We start from the raw sequence: 20,010 nt of genomic DNA on the forward strand, positions 1-20,010 counted from the left end.
GTGTTTATGGTCTGCTCAGGTAGGAGAAAGTAGATTGAAAAGCAGATTCCTGGGGGTTTGTATTAAATTCTTGGATGATCGTAAGAACAGATATCAACCAGAGCAGAACCTAGCACCTCTTTTCCGGCCTCCAGTACTGGGGATCCAGAGCTGCACTGGCCGGAAGGCGTGCATTCTGGTCATCAGTTAGGGAGAGGACAAACACAAAAGCATTTGTAGAGAGAGATTTAGGCTTCTGATGAGCATCTCAGCTTACGCGGCACATTCTATGTCCTGTCTCTTGATCCCTCACAAAGGCCCGTGAACCCATACTGTATTTTGTGTTTGGTAATTAAACTTCAAACAAGGAGACCCTGCAAGCCGGCTAATGTCTGCATGTGTTCTCAGTTATAATTTTCTTTGCAGAGGCCTTCTGCAGCCCTGTTCCCCTGCTGGTCAGCCTTCCTCTGAAGACCTTGTCTCCGGTTCCAGTCCTTCGTCTCTTCCCTTTCCCATCCTCTCCTCAGCCGTCAGCATGGACACAAGCCTGGCGTACCCACTATGCCGCTCTACCCTTAAACCTGCATAGGGCACTGGGGCCGGGTCTTGGTGTTTTTCTTGTGTCTTCTGCAGTCTGCTAGACTTTTCAGTACATAGATGAGCAAAGAGGCCTGGCAGCCCTTTCTCCCAGTTGTTGTTAGTGATGATGCATAAATGTCTTTCTTCTGAAAGATCCGTTGCAACCAGGGATAGGTGGATTGGAAAATAAGTGGCAGCATGCCAGCCCCTCTCCTTTCACCTCACACCTTTCTGATGAAATCCTTCCTGTGCCTTTTATAGATACATATGTATCGACATTGATTAGTTTTCATTTTGTCACTCTATCTTGGAAATCTTCACGTCAGTATGTGCTGATTTTTAACACTGAAGTTTCAATGCATGAGTGAGCTGTAACTCATGTATCTGGTCTCCTGTTGATCATCGTTTAAACTCTTTAACCCATTCGGCCACAGTAAACAGCCTTGTGAGCTAATCACACACTATATACAAGCATTTCGTTACAGTTCCCGCAAGTAGGATGATTGATTCTGAAAGTGTATTCATTTAAATATGTGATCCAAATGACCAAATCATTTTGCTAAATGCTATAATCTACCTGTCTGCATCAGAGTAGATAGGAACTACCCGTTTCTCTGCATTTGCTATTACCATTCTCATAAATTTATGCCAGCGTAAAGTTTGCTTATTTGTCTCTCTGTCTATTTATTTATTTTGGCCTGGTACAGTGTCACACACCTGTAACTCAGGCAGTTCAGAGGTGGAGGCTGGAGGGCCAGTAGTTCAAGGCCAGCTTAAAGAAAACAAAACTTAAAAAAAATAAAAGAAAATGTATTCATTACTGAGTGGAAGGGTTGTTGAATATGTCTCCACATCTTTATCGGTCACTTGCATTCCTTCTCTGAACTGTATTGATCCACATACCATTTGTCCAGGGAGATGACCTCTATATCCACATACCATTTGTCTAGGGAGATGACCTCTGTATCCACATACCATTTGTCCAGGAAGAGATAGCCTCTTTTCCTTTCAGAAAAAGAAAGAAGCAGACAGTAAAGTGCGAAGTCCAAGCAGGTGCTCTCTGATACTACTCTGAGCGGTAGCCATCACTGTTTATCACGTATGGTCTGATTGGGCGGAGCTGACAGTATCTAAGGATGTTCAGAACATCCTAACAGAAGTTGTGTGGCAATATTGGGGTGTCTTTTTGTGACTATTTCCGCTCTTCTCTATTGTTGAAAATAAGCACACGTGATTTTTTTTTTTTAATTTTTATTTTGGAGTTACTGTTTGTATGGTGTCTGTTTGGGAAAACACGTTTGATGTTTCACTTAAGCATGGAGGTGCTGATGATCTTTTGTGTGTTCAGAGCAAGGGTTCTCACTTCTTGACATTATTCATGCTTGGAAATGAAGCTCTGAGAAATTGGGAAATCCATGTTTTATGAATTGTAACGGTAGGACTTCTGTTATTTGACAAAGAAAAAGGTACTCTTTAGAATCAAACTAAGGATCTCCTTCTGGCCTTTCCTTTTCTCTCCCTTTTTTTCTCCCTCCCTCCCTCCCACCCGTTACTTTCCTCCCCTCTCTGTTATATCCCACTCTTTGGCCTCAGACTGGTAATCATAAGTGCACACCGGGTATACACAGTCTCTGGTTTGTACAGCTTTAAAGTTTCCAGTACCACCCAATACAGAGACTTGCTTTGAAATTAAAGTGTGCTTTATTTATGGAGTATGCATACGGAAATATTTTTCCCCAAAGAATATGTCTAACCTGAAAAGGTGTGCTTTCCAAATCTCACGTGTGTAGCTGGGGTGAGCTGTGTTGGCTGGGTGCTGCTTTTCACCACAAGGGGATCCTTCCTGCCTGCTGTGTTAGAAGGCAATATTCAGTTGCTTCTGCTGTAAAATCTGATACCCTCTTGGTTGCCTCACTGTCCCTCAAAAATTAACAAGAGGCAGGTGTGGGGAGAAGTTTGAGGACTCTGCCTTTAAAGAGACTTCTGGCTCCCTTCGTGAGAGAAACAGACCAGCTAGCTTGTTTTCAGTAGCGGCTGTGCAGTACTCTGGCTTGCTAATGTTTGTTTCAGAAGGGGTGTTGACTAGTTCCGCAGCAAGTAGGAGTGTCTAGTCAGGGCTTTCCTTTCTGTGGAGAAAGTTAGCAGCACACTGACACATCGCACTTCGAACGAGAGAGTCCAGGACTTTCCGCACCGACCCCCACAGAATGATGGGGCAGCTTGTGAAAAGCGGTCAGGACTGGCGTGCACAGCTGGCGGGACTTATGTGCTGTATGGGTTAGTAAGTCGCCCCAGAACGCCTCGTGCAGCGCAGAGTTTGGAAAGGAAAGTTGTGCTACCAGTTGTGGCTTGCAGGGCAGAGCCCATGACTGCGGGGTGTCTTGAGGAATCTGGGGAGAATCTCGACTACCTTTTGGCTTGCCTGAGAGAACTTTGCTTCAGATAGTTGCGCAGAGTATAAGTTTTTATGTAGCGCTGACATTTGCTGTGTGCGGCACTAAGTATATTTAACTGTGATTGCTCTTTACTGGGAAGCGTAAACAGTGTGAGCGGTGATAACTGCTCTTTATATGATTTTTTTCTTATATTCTATTATTTGTATTGGTGTGTTTGTGTATTTTTCAGCTACCATGTACTTCATAGGGTGAACATAAATATATTTTTTCATTTAAGACTGATTGTAAATAAGATAATATTAACTACAGGAATGCTATAAAACTTGATTCAGAATACTAACTGGGCAGTTCCTAAAACCAACAGATCTCTGGCTAATACACAGGAATGATGGCTGGCTTCTTTGTTGTCATGGCAACAGTGCCCTAAATATAAATCTCAGTGTTAAGCATCCCTGACTGAAATGAGGAAAATCACCATGAGACTTGTAATTGGAAAATTAGATGTTGTAACCGGCATACTCCCTTTTAAAATGACTCCCTTTTGAAATAATGCACATGGTGGTAAAATTGCCTGGTCTTCCCAGGCTTAAGTTCTTTGCCGGATGCAGTGTAGTTACCGTCTTGAAGAAAGAGGAGGATCTTGGAGTTGTTGCCACGGTCCTACTGCATGGACTTTCTTGGTGAGGATCTCCTTGGTACTGCAAGGCACGAATCTAGGTTTACCATGACTTAAGAGAAGGTTTGGGCTGTTTTCTTTAGAAGATGGCAGCAGAATTCATGCATTACACGTCACCAGGTGAGCGTGGTCTTTTACTTAACCCATGCGCTTGCATTGTGGGTCACAGTGCCCAGGGGTTGAGCATCATCTCAGCTTTCGGTGGTGCTTCTGAGCCTCTCTGTGACCATGCCACACTTCAGTGGTCAGCTCCTGCTGACGATTATGGTCTCTAAGTAAATTGCTTTGTTAAATTTTCTTTCCTGGTGGACCATTTGTGTAAGAAGTGAGCCAAGTCCATTTTTAGGTTCTTCCTTTTCGTGCTTCTTAACCTATATGCTTGGTATCTGCTTAATTTGGAAAACAAAACATCCCATTTTGGTTACCATTCCATACCCAAGAGAACAAGAGTTTACATGAAACACATTGGACATGGAACTTTAGGACCTCATATTGTTAGGTGAAGACTAAGTAAATCAATACAGTTTGGAGGATAGTTACAGGAATTTCTTCATTTTCATTTTGTAACTTAATATGGAAGCTGCCTTCTTTTGAATCTTGAGTTTTCTTTTTGTAATGCTCAATTTTCAAGGCAGGACTTTGCTCCACTGAGCCCCATTCCCAGCTCCACATTTTTATAAGGCATTTAAAAACAGTTTTCTTAGGGACCTGCTGTTAGGGTCCCAGGCTGCTAGTTGGACAGGACGATCTAAACATCACAGAAGTAATTTTCATGCCCACTGTTTCGCTGTTTTCTTGCTGCTGGACGCTTAGAGGGCACGGCAGACCCAGTGGTGTGAGAGCTGCCCTTTGGTGCAGCCCTCCATAGTTTGTAATTTGTCCATCATTCACTTTGACCTGCAGGACCCTCTCTGCGCCCCCCCCCCCCAACTCATCGTCTGTGCTGGGGTGAGTCCTTGGCTTCCATTTGAAAGGTAACAGCACCTGGGGTAGCGTGAGCACAGAAGGATATCCTCCGAATGCCCCATCTTGTTCAGCTCTAAGACATGAAGTTTTCTGTGTGTGGATCATACCAACCTTATTTTATGTTTTCTTTTTTATTTTCTAGATGAGCGGGACAAAGTTCAGAAGAAAACATTTACCAAATGGATCAATCAGCACCTAATGAAGGTGAGTTACTCGCTCACACCCTGGCGCTGTTTTCCGCCAGGCAGAGTTGTGGATGGCACGCACTATCATCAGTGTATGTCAACGGCACGTGCATTTGAGGCACGCATGTTATCTGGTGTGTGACTTGTGGGGAATGATGGTGGAGGTGGGAGACTAAGTGCTCCTGACCACAGCATATTTCATGACATTAGTAAAACCTCTTGTTATTAGACACACAAAAAAATATTGGTAGTTCAAGGAGTCTTTAATCCTCATTCGTTTGGGAATCCTCATTGGATTGGGCAAGCTGCATTCTGGAACAAGCTGTTTCTCTTTAAGGCTCCAGTTCTGGACTCAGATTTCTTTGGATAGTTGAGGTCAGGTGAGAATGAAATTGGGCTGTGGAAAGATGTGGGAATTGTTTTACTGCTTTCTAGGGATTGTATCTTTCTTGTTCTGAGAAATAGCTGTGCTTCTTACTATTACTGGTGTGCTGTGTGTCACCTTGAGAATTTGATAGACCCTCCAGAAAATTACACAGAATCTTCCTTATTATTTATAGAGTTGTTGAATTCACTGAATTGAATCTACTGAAGCCCATGTGCTTTTGAAATGAACTGTTGGTCATTTTCTCCCCCATATTTTTGTAAAGACCTCTGAAATTTCAATAGGGAATCATTCTGGGCGGGAAGAGTTTTTCCACTTAAACTACCGTACAGTGTAGAGGCAGCACCAGTATCAAAAGTGATTCCGGGGCACCTTCATGTACGTTGTAATTTCCAAGCCAGCAAGGGCTGCATAGTAAAACTCCGTTTCAAAAAAAAAGTGACTTTAATTTCAGTGACATATCAGAATTATCTGAAAGATTTACCACTCCCCGTCACCTCTCCCATTACCAAGCAGCACCCTGTGTCTGGTGATCATTTGTAGAGAGAGCACATTGCTCACTTTCTAGTGAGGAGTCATTGATAGGAACTGTGTGCTGACAAGGTGTAGATGCTGAGACCTGCTTTATCATGCTTTTGTGAAAGCATCACGGAACGCTTTGTGGATTGAGGAAGAGACCAGTTTTATCTGCCATCTTCCAAGTTTTTGGCCAATCCTGCATGTACCAGGGACTTGTGTGGAATCCTCTCCACAGCATAGGGCAGAGATGGGCTGTAGTCAGCTGTGGGGTATGGAACTTTTGGGCTTAAGCTCCAGGAGGGTTTCTATGTTAGTTACTTTTTTATTGTTGCGAGAAGACACCATGACCAACTTGTAAAAGAAAGTCTTTAAGTTGAAGCTTAGGATTTCAGAAGAGTAGAGTCCATGGCCTTCATAGCAAGGAACATGGGAGCAGGCAGGTGTGATGCTATAGTAGTAACTGAAAGCTTATATCTTGAGACACAGGAGAAGAAGGGAGGGAGGGAAGGAGGGAGGAAGGGGGGAGGGATGGAGAGAGGCTGGGAGTCTTTTGAAACCTCAAAGCTCTCCCCCAGTGACACACCTTCTCTGACAAGGCCACACCTCCTAATCCTTCCTAAACAGTTCCACCAACTGGGAACCAAGTATTCAAACATATGAGTCTATGTCTGCCATTTTCATCCAGGCTACCAGTTTCCCATTTCAGAGTGGTTGCTATGGAAGCAGCTCTTTGATGAAGAGGCCCTGTTACTGCTGCTGACCTCACAGCCTCCATGGTGGTGATTAAGTCACATCAGTGCCAAAGATAAATATAACAAAGGCAAATATCAAGGGGACCATAAATCATTGCACCAGACAGGTCATTTTTGGGAGCTCATGTATGCCAGGCCAGTTGTATTGGGCTACTCATTGTACCAATGAGTACTCAACATAAGGTTGATGACTACACGTAAGAACATTTTTCTAAAAGTATCCAAATATTAATTAAGTACTTGTGGACTCATTCTTAAGCCCATCATTGTTTGTGTCTAGAATATGCATTCTATGTTTAGTTATATATTAATTGTATATATTAAATTGTTCATTCCTGCAGTCAGCCCTCTGACATGGCTTAGTCTACTGATTTCACATAGATGACCTTTAGGGTTAGATAGGCCACCAGGGTTCAGAATCCTCTTTTACCTGGAATGTCTCCTAGAATGTTTAACTCTCCGACTTTCTTGTATATAAAATGAAAATATCAAAGATTTAAGGCTTAATTATGCAATATATAGTAACACTTGGCAAAATAAGTATTTTACACGCAACAGCCAGTAAATTGGTGTCTGCCTAGCTGCTTCATGCTGTAAGAGCAGGCGAGTTTATTTTGTGGATCCCTTTAGAGGTCAGGATTTTTGTTTAACTTGTGGTCGGGGTATAGTTCATTGGTTCAATGCTTGTTGAGCACACACAAGACCTTGGGCGCAATTTCAAGCACACAAAGAAAACAAAATTAAATTAAAACGATCTCCTATTTAATGTAGAGTCACATTAAGGAGGTAAAGACTGGAATGTGGCCTTGGCTGACTTCTCATGCTCTGGTTTTAGAGTAGCCCATGCTGGCTGTCCTGAGAACCATGAACTGAGGCTGCGGATGTCAAACTCCAGCCGTACGAACACCTGCCCCCACACGCACACATACACACTTTATTTCTCTCTTAAAGTCACATCATTATTCTGAATTGAAGAAAAATACAGAACATACACGGTCTGGCCCATTAGGCAGAGGCAGTTTGCCTCGACCACCTTGCCCGTGTTTCCCCTAAGGGTTGATGAGAAGCACGCTGTACTGGGCGGTGACCCTGTTTCTGTCCCTGGAACAAATGCTGTTTTCGGTGGCGGTGTGATCGTAATTCAGTTAGTAGGAACTAGAAGATAAGTATGTGCGTTTTGGTTAGAAAAACACTGTTAATAATGGGAAAATAGTCCCCTGCTGATTTTCTTCTCTTCACTGGACATGTTGGATGTATTCAGGGTGAGACTAGAGTGGGTGCTGGGAGCCCTGTATCTTCCTTCCTTCAGTCCTTTTAAATTAATGAAAAGTATACTATTTGGAGAGATTTTGTACAAATGAAATCATGTTATTTAAGTGTTAAGGCAATGAGATGATGGAAATTACCTGGCATGGTCAGTCGGTCTTCAGAAACTTGTGATCCGCGAAAGTAAGCATCATGGAGTTTTACCTGGTGCTTGTTGCTGTTACAGCTGCATGGGAAGCGTTTTTTTCCTTAAGATGTTTGATGAGGATTTAAAATGTTTTCTGGAGAAAATAACTGTCTTAGTCTACTGCTATGAAGAGACACCATGACCAAGGCAACTCTTAAAAGAAAGCATTTGCTTAGGGACTTGCTTACAGTTTCTGAGGCTGAGAGCATGGCAGTAGACAGGCATGGTGCTGGAGAAGTGGCTGAGAGCTCTGTACTGAGCCACAGGCAGAGAAAGATACAGACAGACAGACACAGTATGACTGGGATTTTGAATCCTCAAAGCCTAGCCCCAGTGACACACTTCCTCCAACAATGCTACACCTCCTAATCCATCAAATCCTTTCAAAGAGTTCGACTCCCTGGTGACTAAGCTTTCAAATATATGAACCTATGGAGTCCATTCTTATTCAGATCACCACAGCAATATTTCTTAGGCTTATTTTTATATTTATCAAAACTAATATGATTCTTGTTTAAAGTAAGTAAGCAGATGGGTGAAGCATGCTTATTGGGAGCATTGTCCCTTTGTCGCTGGTGTTTTCTCCAAATACACTTGAATTTTAGAGTTCTGCCTCGCTGTGTGAGTGGCTGCGCCTCATGCACACTGACTGGCATCTGGCAAGTGTGTCCCTCTGATTCATCATCCTTTCAGATACTTAGAGGAGCAGAATCTGGTCAGCACATTCCTGTCTGCTGTAATTGTTTACCTAGGCAATCATGTCGTGCAAGCATTTATCCATGTGTTAGCATAATTTAAACTTCAGCGTTGTCACGTGGGTATGGTCGCTCCTGAAAATACTGTGGCTTTATTTAGCTACATCATCTGGAGGATTGTTGTAAAATGCAGAATTGCTGGCATTCTCTTAGGAATTCTTTTGCAGCGTTTGTCTGCGACCATCCTGTCTAGGGTACTCTGTGTTTGCAAACTGGAAGTCGTATATAACTGCATGTTATTACTGGTCACATGTGAGTCCACTTGCTGTGTTGCTCTCTGATAGCTCACAGGACAATAATCTGAGAAACGGCACCCAAGATTGAAGTACCGTACAGTACAGTTCTGCCTATGGCGTGCCTATGGAAGGAAGGAAGCCCTCTGTTCCCAAGGCACTGTGACTGTATCAGAGGCTGCATGGCTCACTTTACCTGTGGACCTGGCCCCAGGAGAGAGCAGATGTGTCTTGGAGGATTGGTTTAAGGGTTGACAGTTTCTCTGAAGACTCTTCTGCAGTGGTCCGTGTGATGTGCTTTCTCCAGGGCCCATCATGCTGCCAGTTACATAGGAAATGTGTTCTGCATCCATCAGTTAAACTGTTTATTCTGCAGCGGTATTGTGTGAACGACGTTTGTTACAATGCCTTTTTTTTTTCCCCCAAATTTTAATTTACCGATATCTAACTTACTGGTTTATTTGGAGAAGAGCACCTGGATTCCAGGGCTGGACCACACTCTGTTAGTATGCACAGGGCTACTACACCGTAGACGGCCATGGACTGCAGGCTTTCACCCTTCTGTCCTGTCTCTGCAGAGCTGAACTCACTCAGGCAAGAATGTCCTCTGGCACAGAGAAATCAGTGACTTTATGGCTCAGCTGAAGCAATCAGTCCACTCTGTTTTTTGATTGGTGACTAGAAGGACATCTAAACACCCAGGCCAAGAGGGAACTGGGTTACAGAGAGAGGGGGGTGGGGAGGAAGAGAGGGGGAGAGGTATGTGGGGAGGGAGAGAGAGAGAGAGAGAGAGAGAGAGAGAGAGAGAGAGAGAGAGGGAAGGGGTAGAGAGGGAGGGAGAGAGAGAGAGAGAGAGAGAGAGAGAGAGAGAGAGAGAGAGAGAGACTATTTTATCCTGTTATTGAACATTTCACTTAGGACAAGGGTGTTTTTTAATTACTGGCTTTATAAACGGCCAATGAAAATACAGCAACTGCAGTATTTTGATTCTTAAAATCTTAAAATTCTTAAAATCTACTAATGAGATTTCCGCCCGGTGCCCCAGACTCACTGGCTAGGCTGTTAAAATACACGTGACCTCCAGCAGCTTCTGAGTCACTAGTCCTTGGATGGGGCCTGAAAACTTGTGCTCCTAGAAAGTTGCTGAATGTCCATTTCTGACCCAATGCTGAAGCCGCTGCTCTAGGGCCAGATACCGGGAGAAGGTGGTGCCTATGCCTTTAATCACAGTACTTGGGAGACAGAGGCAGGCCGATCTCTGAAGTTCAAGGCCAACTTGGTCTACAAAGCAAGTTCCAGGACAGCTAGGGATGTTACACAGAGAAATTCTGTCTCAGAAAAAATTAAAGAAAAAGAAAGAGAGAAGGAAAGAAAGAAAAAGAAGAACCTGTCATGAATAAATGGATCAGTATGCAAATGACCCTCTGAATGTGCACCGTACATGTGAGTGTGTGGGTCGATGTGCTTGTTCACATTTGCAAAGGCCAGAGAGCAATGCCGAGTGCTTTACTCTTTCCACCATATTATCTCGTCGAGAAGTTGCACGCACAAACACATATCCTATGAGCATTTTGATGTAGAAAATATAGCGATTAGAAATGGCAGCTCTCTTTCATCGAATCCCGGTTGTCCGTACGGTGCTTTACCACATTATTACCGATGTTAGTCATAGTTTATCTAACGTTGGTCGAGACCACGTGCTGGGGCCTGTTATTTTCCCGTCTTACTGTGCTTCGTTCTCACGACAGTCATTGTGGGCGCACTGTGATTACTCTGTCCCTGTGTTACAGATGGTAAACTGATACACAGAGAGCTCCCATAATTTCCCAAGGTTGCACAGCTAGTAATCCATAGGATGGCGTGGAAAAATCAGGCTAAGCAGCGTCCAGAGGGCTGGAGAGAAAGTGAAAATTATAACCCAGGTCTTTGGTTCTCTCTGCCACGCTAAAGACTTTGGGATAGACTTGGAGTTGAGTGACCACACCTAGAAAGAGAAAGATGACTGGCATTGGGGCAGCCTGTGTGCCCTTGCAGCTAGGACTTGATATTTAAGTTATTGTTGTTGTGGAAGCTGCATTTAAGTGAGGGCGTGTTGGCAGTTCTTTGGAGAAATGTTAAAAAACCCAAAGCAAAAGATTTAGAAACAAGTCTTGTCAGTCAGGTTTTTATGATTGTAGGAGACGTGTGACAGCATGAAGACATCAAAGGGGACGGGGCTGCATCCAGGGTGGGCTTTCATAACGGGAATGTTGATGGGAAAGTATGTTGGGGAGCATAGACACATGAATGTTCCCCACTCTTATACACTGTATACACAGATGTACAGATACATGCATATGTGCAGGTAGCACTGGTGCACTCTTTACCCAGGCTCAGCTTTTGTTAATGTCACCTTAATTATATCTGTTATTGACCCTTGTACTTTGAGCATATTTTAGTTAATTAGTCAAATTATTTATTTATGTGTATCAATGTTCAGTCTGCATGTATGCCTATCTACCACTTGCATGCAGTACCATAAAATGCCTGAAGAGGGCATCACATCACCCGGAACTGTAGGTACAATGGTTGTGAGCCTCTGTGTGGGTTCTGGGAGATGAACCTGGGTATTCTTCGTCACTCCACCATCTCTTTAGCCCCAGTGTAGATTCTTTAAAACAATAATTGGAACCACTGGGATAAAAGTTATATACATCATGGCTATTTACCTCTAAACACTTGAAAATGTATGGGAGTTTATCTTTGTAGCCACACAGTAATCCGCTATGTAAATCTGCATTGGTGTCATAGTTAGTGATGTATTCTGTTGGTTGATCTGCATTTTCTCACAGGACAGGATCCAGTCCCGCGCTGATACCGTGCTTCATTCCTTCCCTTTACCACACTTTAATAAGAAACAGTTTAATAGCCTTTATGTAAACATTGAACATTGCTAAGTGTGTAGAATGTAGGTTTTCTGTAAGGGCCTCCTAGACAAAGAGAAAACACATGATTTAATCAGTATCTGTGTATGCATGCTCGGTCTTACATGTTCCTCTGGTCCCAGGGTCACAGACCTAAGCCCTGTGAGGAGAACAAAGTAGGCTGAAAGTATATATGGGGGTACTCCCTGCTGGCTCAGTCTCAGCCTTTGGATGCCAGTCCACTGAGCCTGTGCAAGTAAAAGCTGTCTGCCGGCAGAAAGCCCCTGGGCCCTGGATTCTCTGCTCTGAATTCTATTATAGGTTTAGAGTATGGAAAATTAGTTTATTATAAAATCTATTCTGAACTTAAAATTATCTTGTGACATGAAAATTACTTTCCCCTTTTTGTCTATTAGGGTGATTTAAGCCCCTTTCCAATGAGTATTACACTTGTCGACTACTGTTTTAAACTAATTATTAATAATTTAGTCAGATAATTTTAGTTCAGTTTTGTCGATTATAATTTTCCTTTTCTTTTACTTCTTTCCTTTTCTGATCATTATTACCATTGCTCTTTCTGCTTGCTGATTGCCAAATGCTGCACCAGTTAGTATGCAGTAGACAGACATGTCAGTCCTCATTTTACCATGAAGTAACTGAGGCTCATGGGAGAAGACGAGGTAGTTTTATCCGCTTGACATGACAGAGCTGGAATGTGTCACAGCTGAGATGTAGTTGGCTCTTCTGACTCCAGAGAGCTTCTCTGTGAGGCCATGGCTTCTGTTTGCATTCTTCTTTAATCAGTATGCTTTGCAAGAGTCTAGAGATACAGATAAAAGTATGCCAAGAAGCCAGGCAGCATTCCTGAAGGTCAAGTCTATTAGCTAGAGACAAGTAATGACTAGGACATTTTCAAAGACGAAAAATAACTATACTTTGATCAGTGGTGTTACCATTCCCAAAGCTTGTTCTTCGATCCTCTCCATCAGAAGTCTGAGCGCTCGGTTGGTAAACTGAAGCAGACTTCGAGTGTTATTAATGCTAGACTCTAAGCTGCACAGGTTGGAGACAGCTGAGTCATTCATTACATAATGTGTGCATCCCCAGCCCTTGTGTACTGTCAGGCACACTGCTGTTTCCCTTCCACCACACTGAAGAATGTCTTGCTTAATGAATGAAGGTGAAACCAAATTAACCCCCCTTATATCCAGTTTATGAAGTAGAACTGTTTCAACACGGAATTATGAGGGTCGGTTTGCTGGGAGTGAGCACAGTCTACTGGGAGACCAACTCATGATGAGTTCCTTCTCTTAAAGCTGAAAAGGCTCATTTTACTGTGTGTGTGTGTGTGCATGTGCATGTCTGTTTGTGTATGTGTGGGTACATACATATACACACTAGTTACCTTTTTGTTGCTATAACAAAATTCCCAAGAAAATCCACTGTAAAGGACTCATGGCTTTGAGATTTCAGTCTATGTGTTTTCTGGTGGTCTTAGGTGATCCCGCAGCTCTAGCCTCAGTCGCCAAACTGGGAACGTGTGATAGGTTTGTCTTTGTGCCACCAGCTCACAAATAATAACACAGAGACTTCTTATTAATTATGAAAGCTCAGCCTTAGCTTAGGCTTGTCTCAGTCTCCCTTATAACTTAAATTAGCCTGCTTTTATTAATCTATGTTTTACCATGTGACCTTTAACCTTTCATTCTGCGCGTCCACCTTCTTCCATGTCTCCTTGGTATCTCTCGAGTGCCTAGATGTCTCCTCCTCTTCCCTCCCACCTGTACCTCTGCCTAGCTATTGGCTGTTTAGCTTTTTATTACACCAACCACGGAAATACTCCTTCACACAGTGTACAAACTTCCCACAACAGGAATGCTTAGGTAAAGGTCTATGAGGTTCTTATTCTAGTGTGCAGACAGCCCTTGTGGGACTTGACAAATTATATAAGCCAATCTGATAAATTCCCTTTTTTGCTACACTAGAAAAATGCTAATTAGTACAGTTCCCATCCCCTCATCTCTAAATAGATTCAGGTTTCAAACGCCTCGCTGTACTTCTTGCTACATTTCTTAGCATTTCTGTCTTGGGAGGGGTCCAGGGCAGGTATTTTGCCTGCATGGCTCTCTTCTCTCCTCCTTGGACTTTCAGAGGGTTCATACTGAATTCACGTATATAGTCTTAGGATTGGTAGTACACAGTTGAAATAACTTAATCCATCATAGTCTCTGAATTGTGGAATACCCTACCTATCCTGTTGGAAGGCCTGTCTTTGGTGGAACTACAGACATTGCAAGAAGAAAAGGCACCTGTGGCCTAGGAGATACCCTGGGTATAGCCAGGTAGCTAGCTAGACCCCAGTAGTCTGTTTTATAAGCGGGACACCAGCTAATAGGCAGTAGACATACTGCTGTGTAGCATCTCTTCTCATTGCTCCCCACAACCCAGTGGAGGTGGTACGGTGTAGTAGTTACAAACGGTTTCTAGACCAGTGGTTCTCAGTCTTTGGGGGTGGGACGACCCTTTCACAGGGTCGCCTAAGACCATCCTGCATATCAGATATTTACATTACAGTCCATGACAGTAGCAAAATTACAGTTATGAAGTAGCAATGAAATAATTTTTGGTTGGGGCTCACTACAACATGAGGAACTGTATTAAAGGGTCGCAGCTTCAGGAAGGTTGAAACCGCTGCTATCCTGTGGTTCTCTTGTGGTATGATTTTGGGCCTTTTGTAGACTTTCATCTTCTCATCTGTAAAGCAGAGATTAAGAACAATTTCTTCTTACTATAGTTATAAAAGGTATCAAATAAAATAATGCAAATAAAGTTTTGAACTCAATGTCTGGTGCATAGTAAGGTTTTTATGCATATACACATTAAGTAAGTTGTTTTATTCCCTTCAGCTGTAGATATTTAAACCCATCTGTCCAAAACCTTTAGACTTCTCTATTTTTCATAGCAATGGCAGGTATGGTCTTAACATTTTTTATGGGTTTGAGTACTATTGCTTAGATACTGAACTAGGAGCTGACCCAGTTGTTCAGCTGTGGTGGTTTTGCAGCGATACTACAGTAAATTATACCAGCTAAATGGTAGGGTCTAAATTAGAAAGTGTTTTCCGTGGTCTGGACAAGGCCCGTGGTGACACAGCTTCCCCATCATGTGACTATGACAGTCAGTTTGCAAGGAGATGCTGCGAGCCATGGTGTCAAGGCTGAACTTAGCCTCAGACTTCTCAGAGCCACAGAGAAGAGCCACAGCACACAGCCCATGTTGGCTTCCTGCCTGAGCAGAGACTGTGGCATGTGGTTAGGATTTCCTACACAAGTTAGGGTTTCCACCACCCAGCTTACCCCCACCCACACCCCCCGCCAACTGATGTGTTAGATCTCTGAAAACATCGCACACGGCCTTCTGAATTACTGAATAGTGTAGATTTAGATACGGGCACATCAGAAGACTGACTAGGTGTCACTCTGTTCTCTAAAGATAGAAGCGATTCTCATTGATCTCTTGACTGAGTTAATGAATATTAATAATTTGCATTAATTTCTCACAGTTTGCTTTTGTTTCCAAAAACATCTGTATTTTATATAAACTGAAATCCTTTGCCCACATTTTGGTTTTACTGAGCATTGTATGTAATAATTTAATATGAATTTCAAACTTCTTTGTCTGGAATTTATTTAATTTATGACGACTACTTTGTTGGTTTTCTTTCCCCCAAAGTTGGCAAATCAACCAACCACTTGAGTGTAAGTGCACACATGAGCAGCCCTTCCCTAATCCTGTTCCCACATGCAAGTGCATGCACACACAAGCAGCCCTTCCCAAATCATGTTCCCACATGCAAGTGCACGCACACACAAGCAGCCCTTCCCAAATCATGTTCACACGTGTAAGTGCACATACACACACGAGCAGTCCTTCCCAAATCTTGGTCCCAGTGAAACCGGCACTGTGAGAGTCAGGTGGGGGAGGGAGTGTGGAGGATATAAAAAGGCTTCCATATGCAGGAACATTTGGAAAGAAACGTTATCCAGATGAAAGATTTATGCTACATATTAGCATGTGAAAGACTGGCCAATTCTTCGGCAAGACAAACTGTTGGACATGGTGTTTCTCAAGCCTACTTTGCTTTTGGTCTAATAGTAGCTATTAACATCCTTCTGGAAGTGCTTTGGGAGAGCTTTAAAGTAAGTACTTTTAAAGGAATATAGTCTTGAGTTACAGTTAGTTATTCTGACAGCTACTGTTGCCATGCTTTGTCACAGCCTTTTTTTTTAAAGGGCTCATTACTTTTGTAATTATTTGAATTGTAACTGAGTTATTTCTTTCACTGTTTACAATTTGCCTTTTCTGTCTTCCCCCTACTCTCTTGGGCCAGACTAAGGCAGAAGACCTGTATGCTAGCTCTTCCATATTTGAAGAAGCCGCTTTTCTGGTCAGTCAAGCAGTTCTGTCTCCTTTGTTTCATTCACGTGTGATATTTTTTATCTTAAAAATATAGGCTCGCCAGGTGGTGGTGGTGCACGTCTTTCATCCCAGCACTCGGAAGGCAGAGGCAGGTGAATCTCTGTGAGTTCGAGACCAGCCTGGTCTACAGGAGCTAGATCCAGGAAAGGCTCCAAATCTACAGAGAAACCCTGTCTTAGATAATATATATATAGTCTCATCTTCAGTTGACACATAGTAATTATATGTACTTTGGGGTACAGCGTGACATTTCAGGACATGCCTACAACATGCAGTGGCCAAAATGCTTGTTCATTCATCACATTTGCCTCTCTCTGCCCCACAGTTTAGCTGTATTGGATATTTCCTGACACACCTACATTTGTTTATTTTCTTGTTCTTCCAATCTGATCATTTTTTTTTTGAGACAGAATCTCTACATGTGATTAAAAAAATATGTCATTTTTCTGAAATTTTCTCCATTGGTTTTCATGTTCATTTAAACTTAAGGTTGAAGGAAAATCAGCCATGTGGTCAGAGCACTGGGGAAGCTATAGAATGGTGATCTTAGCTAATTTTAGGTGATCTGCATCCCCCTGCCTCCACCCATGCAGAGCTGTCGGCTTTTCACACCCTGCAGAGTTGCCACACTGTTAGACAGTGCTTAAGACTTAACTATTCTTCATTCAGTCTACAAAGAATTATATGTTTATGTATGTATCTGTGTGTACACACATAAACAAACTTTTGTTATTTTTGTGGAAACTTGGACTTTTTCACTCTTAATTTGCCATAGCAATAGAAAACAATGGGAAAGCTCAGCTTTAACGGAGTTAAGAGCTGGTAATGATGAATGTGCCTTCTCTTGTTCAAGCCTGGGCTCTTCTGATAGCGGTAAGCATGCTAAGGGCTGTGGCCCAGAGCCAGCCACAGCCTCTTTTCTGGTATGGTTCTTGGATGATGAATCGTTTCTAGATTTTCAAAAAATTGAAATCAAATTGAAGAGTATTTTGTGCTGCATGAAAGTATTTATGAAATCTGAAGTGTGGTATTCATGAATAAAGCGAAACCCTAACACAGTACTCGTTGAGCATTGTCATACTACAGTACCCTCAACCCCACTAGCTTTTTGTAACCTAAGACTCCTGACTTTTGTCATTTTCTTTTTCTTGTTTTTTATTATTGAACGTCCGACTTTGCACATTCCAGGCAAGCTCTGTACCTGGACGAGCTACGTGCCTAGCTCCTATCTCTGTCTCAGGATAAGGTTTTGTATTAGATTTGGGGCAGAGTTTTATGTGCATTTGCCTCTGTGGTGAGGAAGGGATCACGTCCTGTGTTTCCCAGAATTCCTTTGTGAGGGAGGCTTTTCCTTCCTATGAGAATGAGAAGTTCTACTATGGCTGCTTTTCTGAACATTCTTTTTTCTTTGGTTCACTTCACAGAGTTCTAACGCATGCCAGTTCAGTACATTGCCTTGCTGCTCAGACAAAATTTGTTTATGTGGTAATTATCTTTGAGACGAGATATGGCTTGCTGGTTAGTGTTTGTCAACTGACACAAATTCGAGTCACCTGGGAAGGGGGGAACTTCTTCTTGAGGCACTGCCTCCATCAGATTGGCCTGTGCAAGTTTGTTGAGCATCTTCCTCATTAACGATGCCACAGAGCCTAGCTCACTGCGAGTGATGCCACTCCTGGGCAAGTGGTCTCGGGTAGTATAAGAAAGCAATCTAGGAAAGAAAATGGGACCATGATTGGTGGTAGTGTGTGCATTGTGCAGGGTCACATATGTAGGGTCTGGAGAGGGGGATGGTAGAACATGGAGGCTATGAAGGGGAGAGAGGAGGGCAAATAATATGAAAGATTTTTGGAAAACATACTATATATGTGTTTGTTTATACATACATTTTATATGTATACACAGTTTTATGAATGATAAACATATAGTTTAAATGACATTAAGCCGTGTTGGGTGATAATAGTCTCATCAAGAACCATAGACCATGTGACAACTCAATAGAAAACCTCTCTTCCTTTGAGTTGTTGGCCATGGGAGTTTAAGAGACTCTCAAAACAATACAGACTGTTGCTCCTATATAGCAGAAGATGCTATACAGTTTGCCTAGGAAGTAAGGCAGTCACTAGTCCTACCCAGTTGTGAGGCCCATGAACCACAGAAGGACCTGCATGACAAGATATCCTCAGAGATACAGTAGTAACTCTCGCATTTTACGGTAACCAACAGCCATTTAAGGCCTGCTCAGTAGGAGGGACTTCATGCCTGGCATAGGCAAGGTCATGGGCCCTGGAGCAGAACCTCTGTCTACCAATAAACTATTTGTTGTGTGGCAAAACTTTTTCTGGGGAAATGCTGCACACATGTCTACTAACCCCAAATAGGGAGCCCATGACAGACCAGAGTTGGGAAACTACCAAAGTCCAATAGTAAGCCAGTGAGTTTTATTGGGGTTACTTACAGGAATTTGGGTGAGGTATTACTTACAGGAGCAGAAATGACACAAAAGGCAGCTGAATCACCAAGGCCAACCCCAGCATGGGTCTCAAAGCTCTGAACCTGGAGCACATTGCACAGCTTGCAGCTCAACAAGTCGGAGAGTTCTCTTTCCAAGTGACTCAATTATTCTAAACCTCTTCTAGGTAGCTCAACTGGCTTCGACTTCTAGGAAGCTGGTCTCATAGTCTTATTTGTGGGTTTTTCTCCTCTGAGATTCTTCTTTGCAGCTCAGCTTCCTTTCATCTGAGAGGAACAGGGGGACTCTCAGCTTTTATTGCTTACTCTGGCAGGGAGGCAGTGAATCTGGTCAATTTCAGGGACTGCCTGAAGATCTTATCTTTAATTGTTTACCTTTCTGGTTACAAAGTTTCCCTGAAGGATGGAATGTTTCAATCTGGGGAGAAACAGTTACACCACACCATCATAATTCTCAGCTGCATTCTGAATATTATCCTGATGCTCACAGGTAGGTATAGCTCTCACCCTTCATCAAAGAAGCGGCTTTGTACAGGAAGTTGACTTTTACAGAAATCCACCACTGGTTAAAATGAAGACGACAGTTGACCATGGAGTTCCCAACCCAGTTGATGTACATACAACACAATCCTATAACTAAGGCTCTGGAAACAGAGTGAGCAGAAAGATCGTACGAGCCAGTGGATCTGATGTCTTCTGTGAGACTGAGAAGTTGCACCCATGAATCTTGACTGGTATAGTCTCCTAAACAGGACGTGAATCTTGACTGGTATAGTCTCCTAAACAGGGCGTGAACATTGACACCAGTTGACATGCCAGAGTGAAAGGAGAACAATCACAAGCCCCACCAGATGAAGAGCTACAGGCAACTCATGGCAGCTAAGAAAGGGAAGAATCACTCTCCTCCAGAGCCAAGCCCTATGATATAAAAATGTATGTGAAACACTGAATGGACTCAGCAGTGTGTGTGTGTGTGTGTGTGTGTGTGTGTGTGTGTGTGTGTGTGTGTGAAGCAATATTAAGAACAGGAGGCCATGAAATTGAGAGGGAGGGAGTGGGAGTGGGCAGAATTGGAGAAGAGACACAAATACGATAGTAGTGTATAAAATTCTTAAAGAGAGAAAACTGGGCAAGCCGTGAAGAAGGAGACAATACTCTTCTTTTGATCTTGCTTCAGTTTCTGCCTTGGTGTCTGTGGTGGGCTATCACTTAGAAATGTCAGATGAAATAAACTCACTCCTCCTCAAGGTGCTTTTGGTCAGTGTCTTAGCACAGACA

At 42.9% G+C, this 20,010-nt stretch overlaps 1 protein-coding gene across 14 annotated transcripts in view; it reads left to right on the top strand.

Annotated features, from left to right (window-relative positions):
- The window catches only part of Dst (dystonin), a 392,323-nt gene that overhangs the window by 158,258 nt on the left and 214,055 nt on the right, over positions 1 to 20,010 (top strand). For all 14 annotated transcript variants that reach the window (XM_057751244.1, XM_057751246.1, XM_057751245.1 and 11 more), the window contains one exon: positions 4,739 to 4,800. In XM_057751244.1, the coding sequence (XP_057607227.1) occupies positions 4,739 to 4,800 (62 nt within the window). The remainder of the gene's footprint in view (positions 1 to 4,738; positions 4,801 to 20,010) is intronic.

The sequence above is a fragment of the Chionomys nivalis genome, chromosome 19 (assembly GCF_950005125.1).
Source record: "Chionomys nivalis chromosome 19, mChiNiv1.1, whole genome shotgun sequence".
NCBI lineage: Eukaryota > Metazoa > Chordata > Mammalia > Rodentia > Cricetidae > Chionomys > Chionomys nivalis.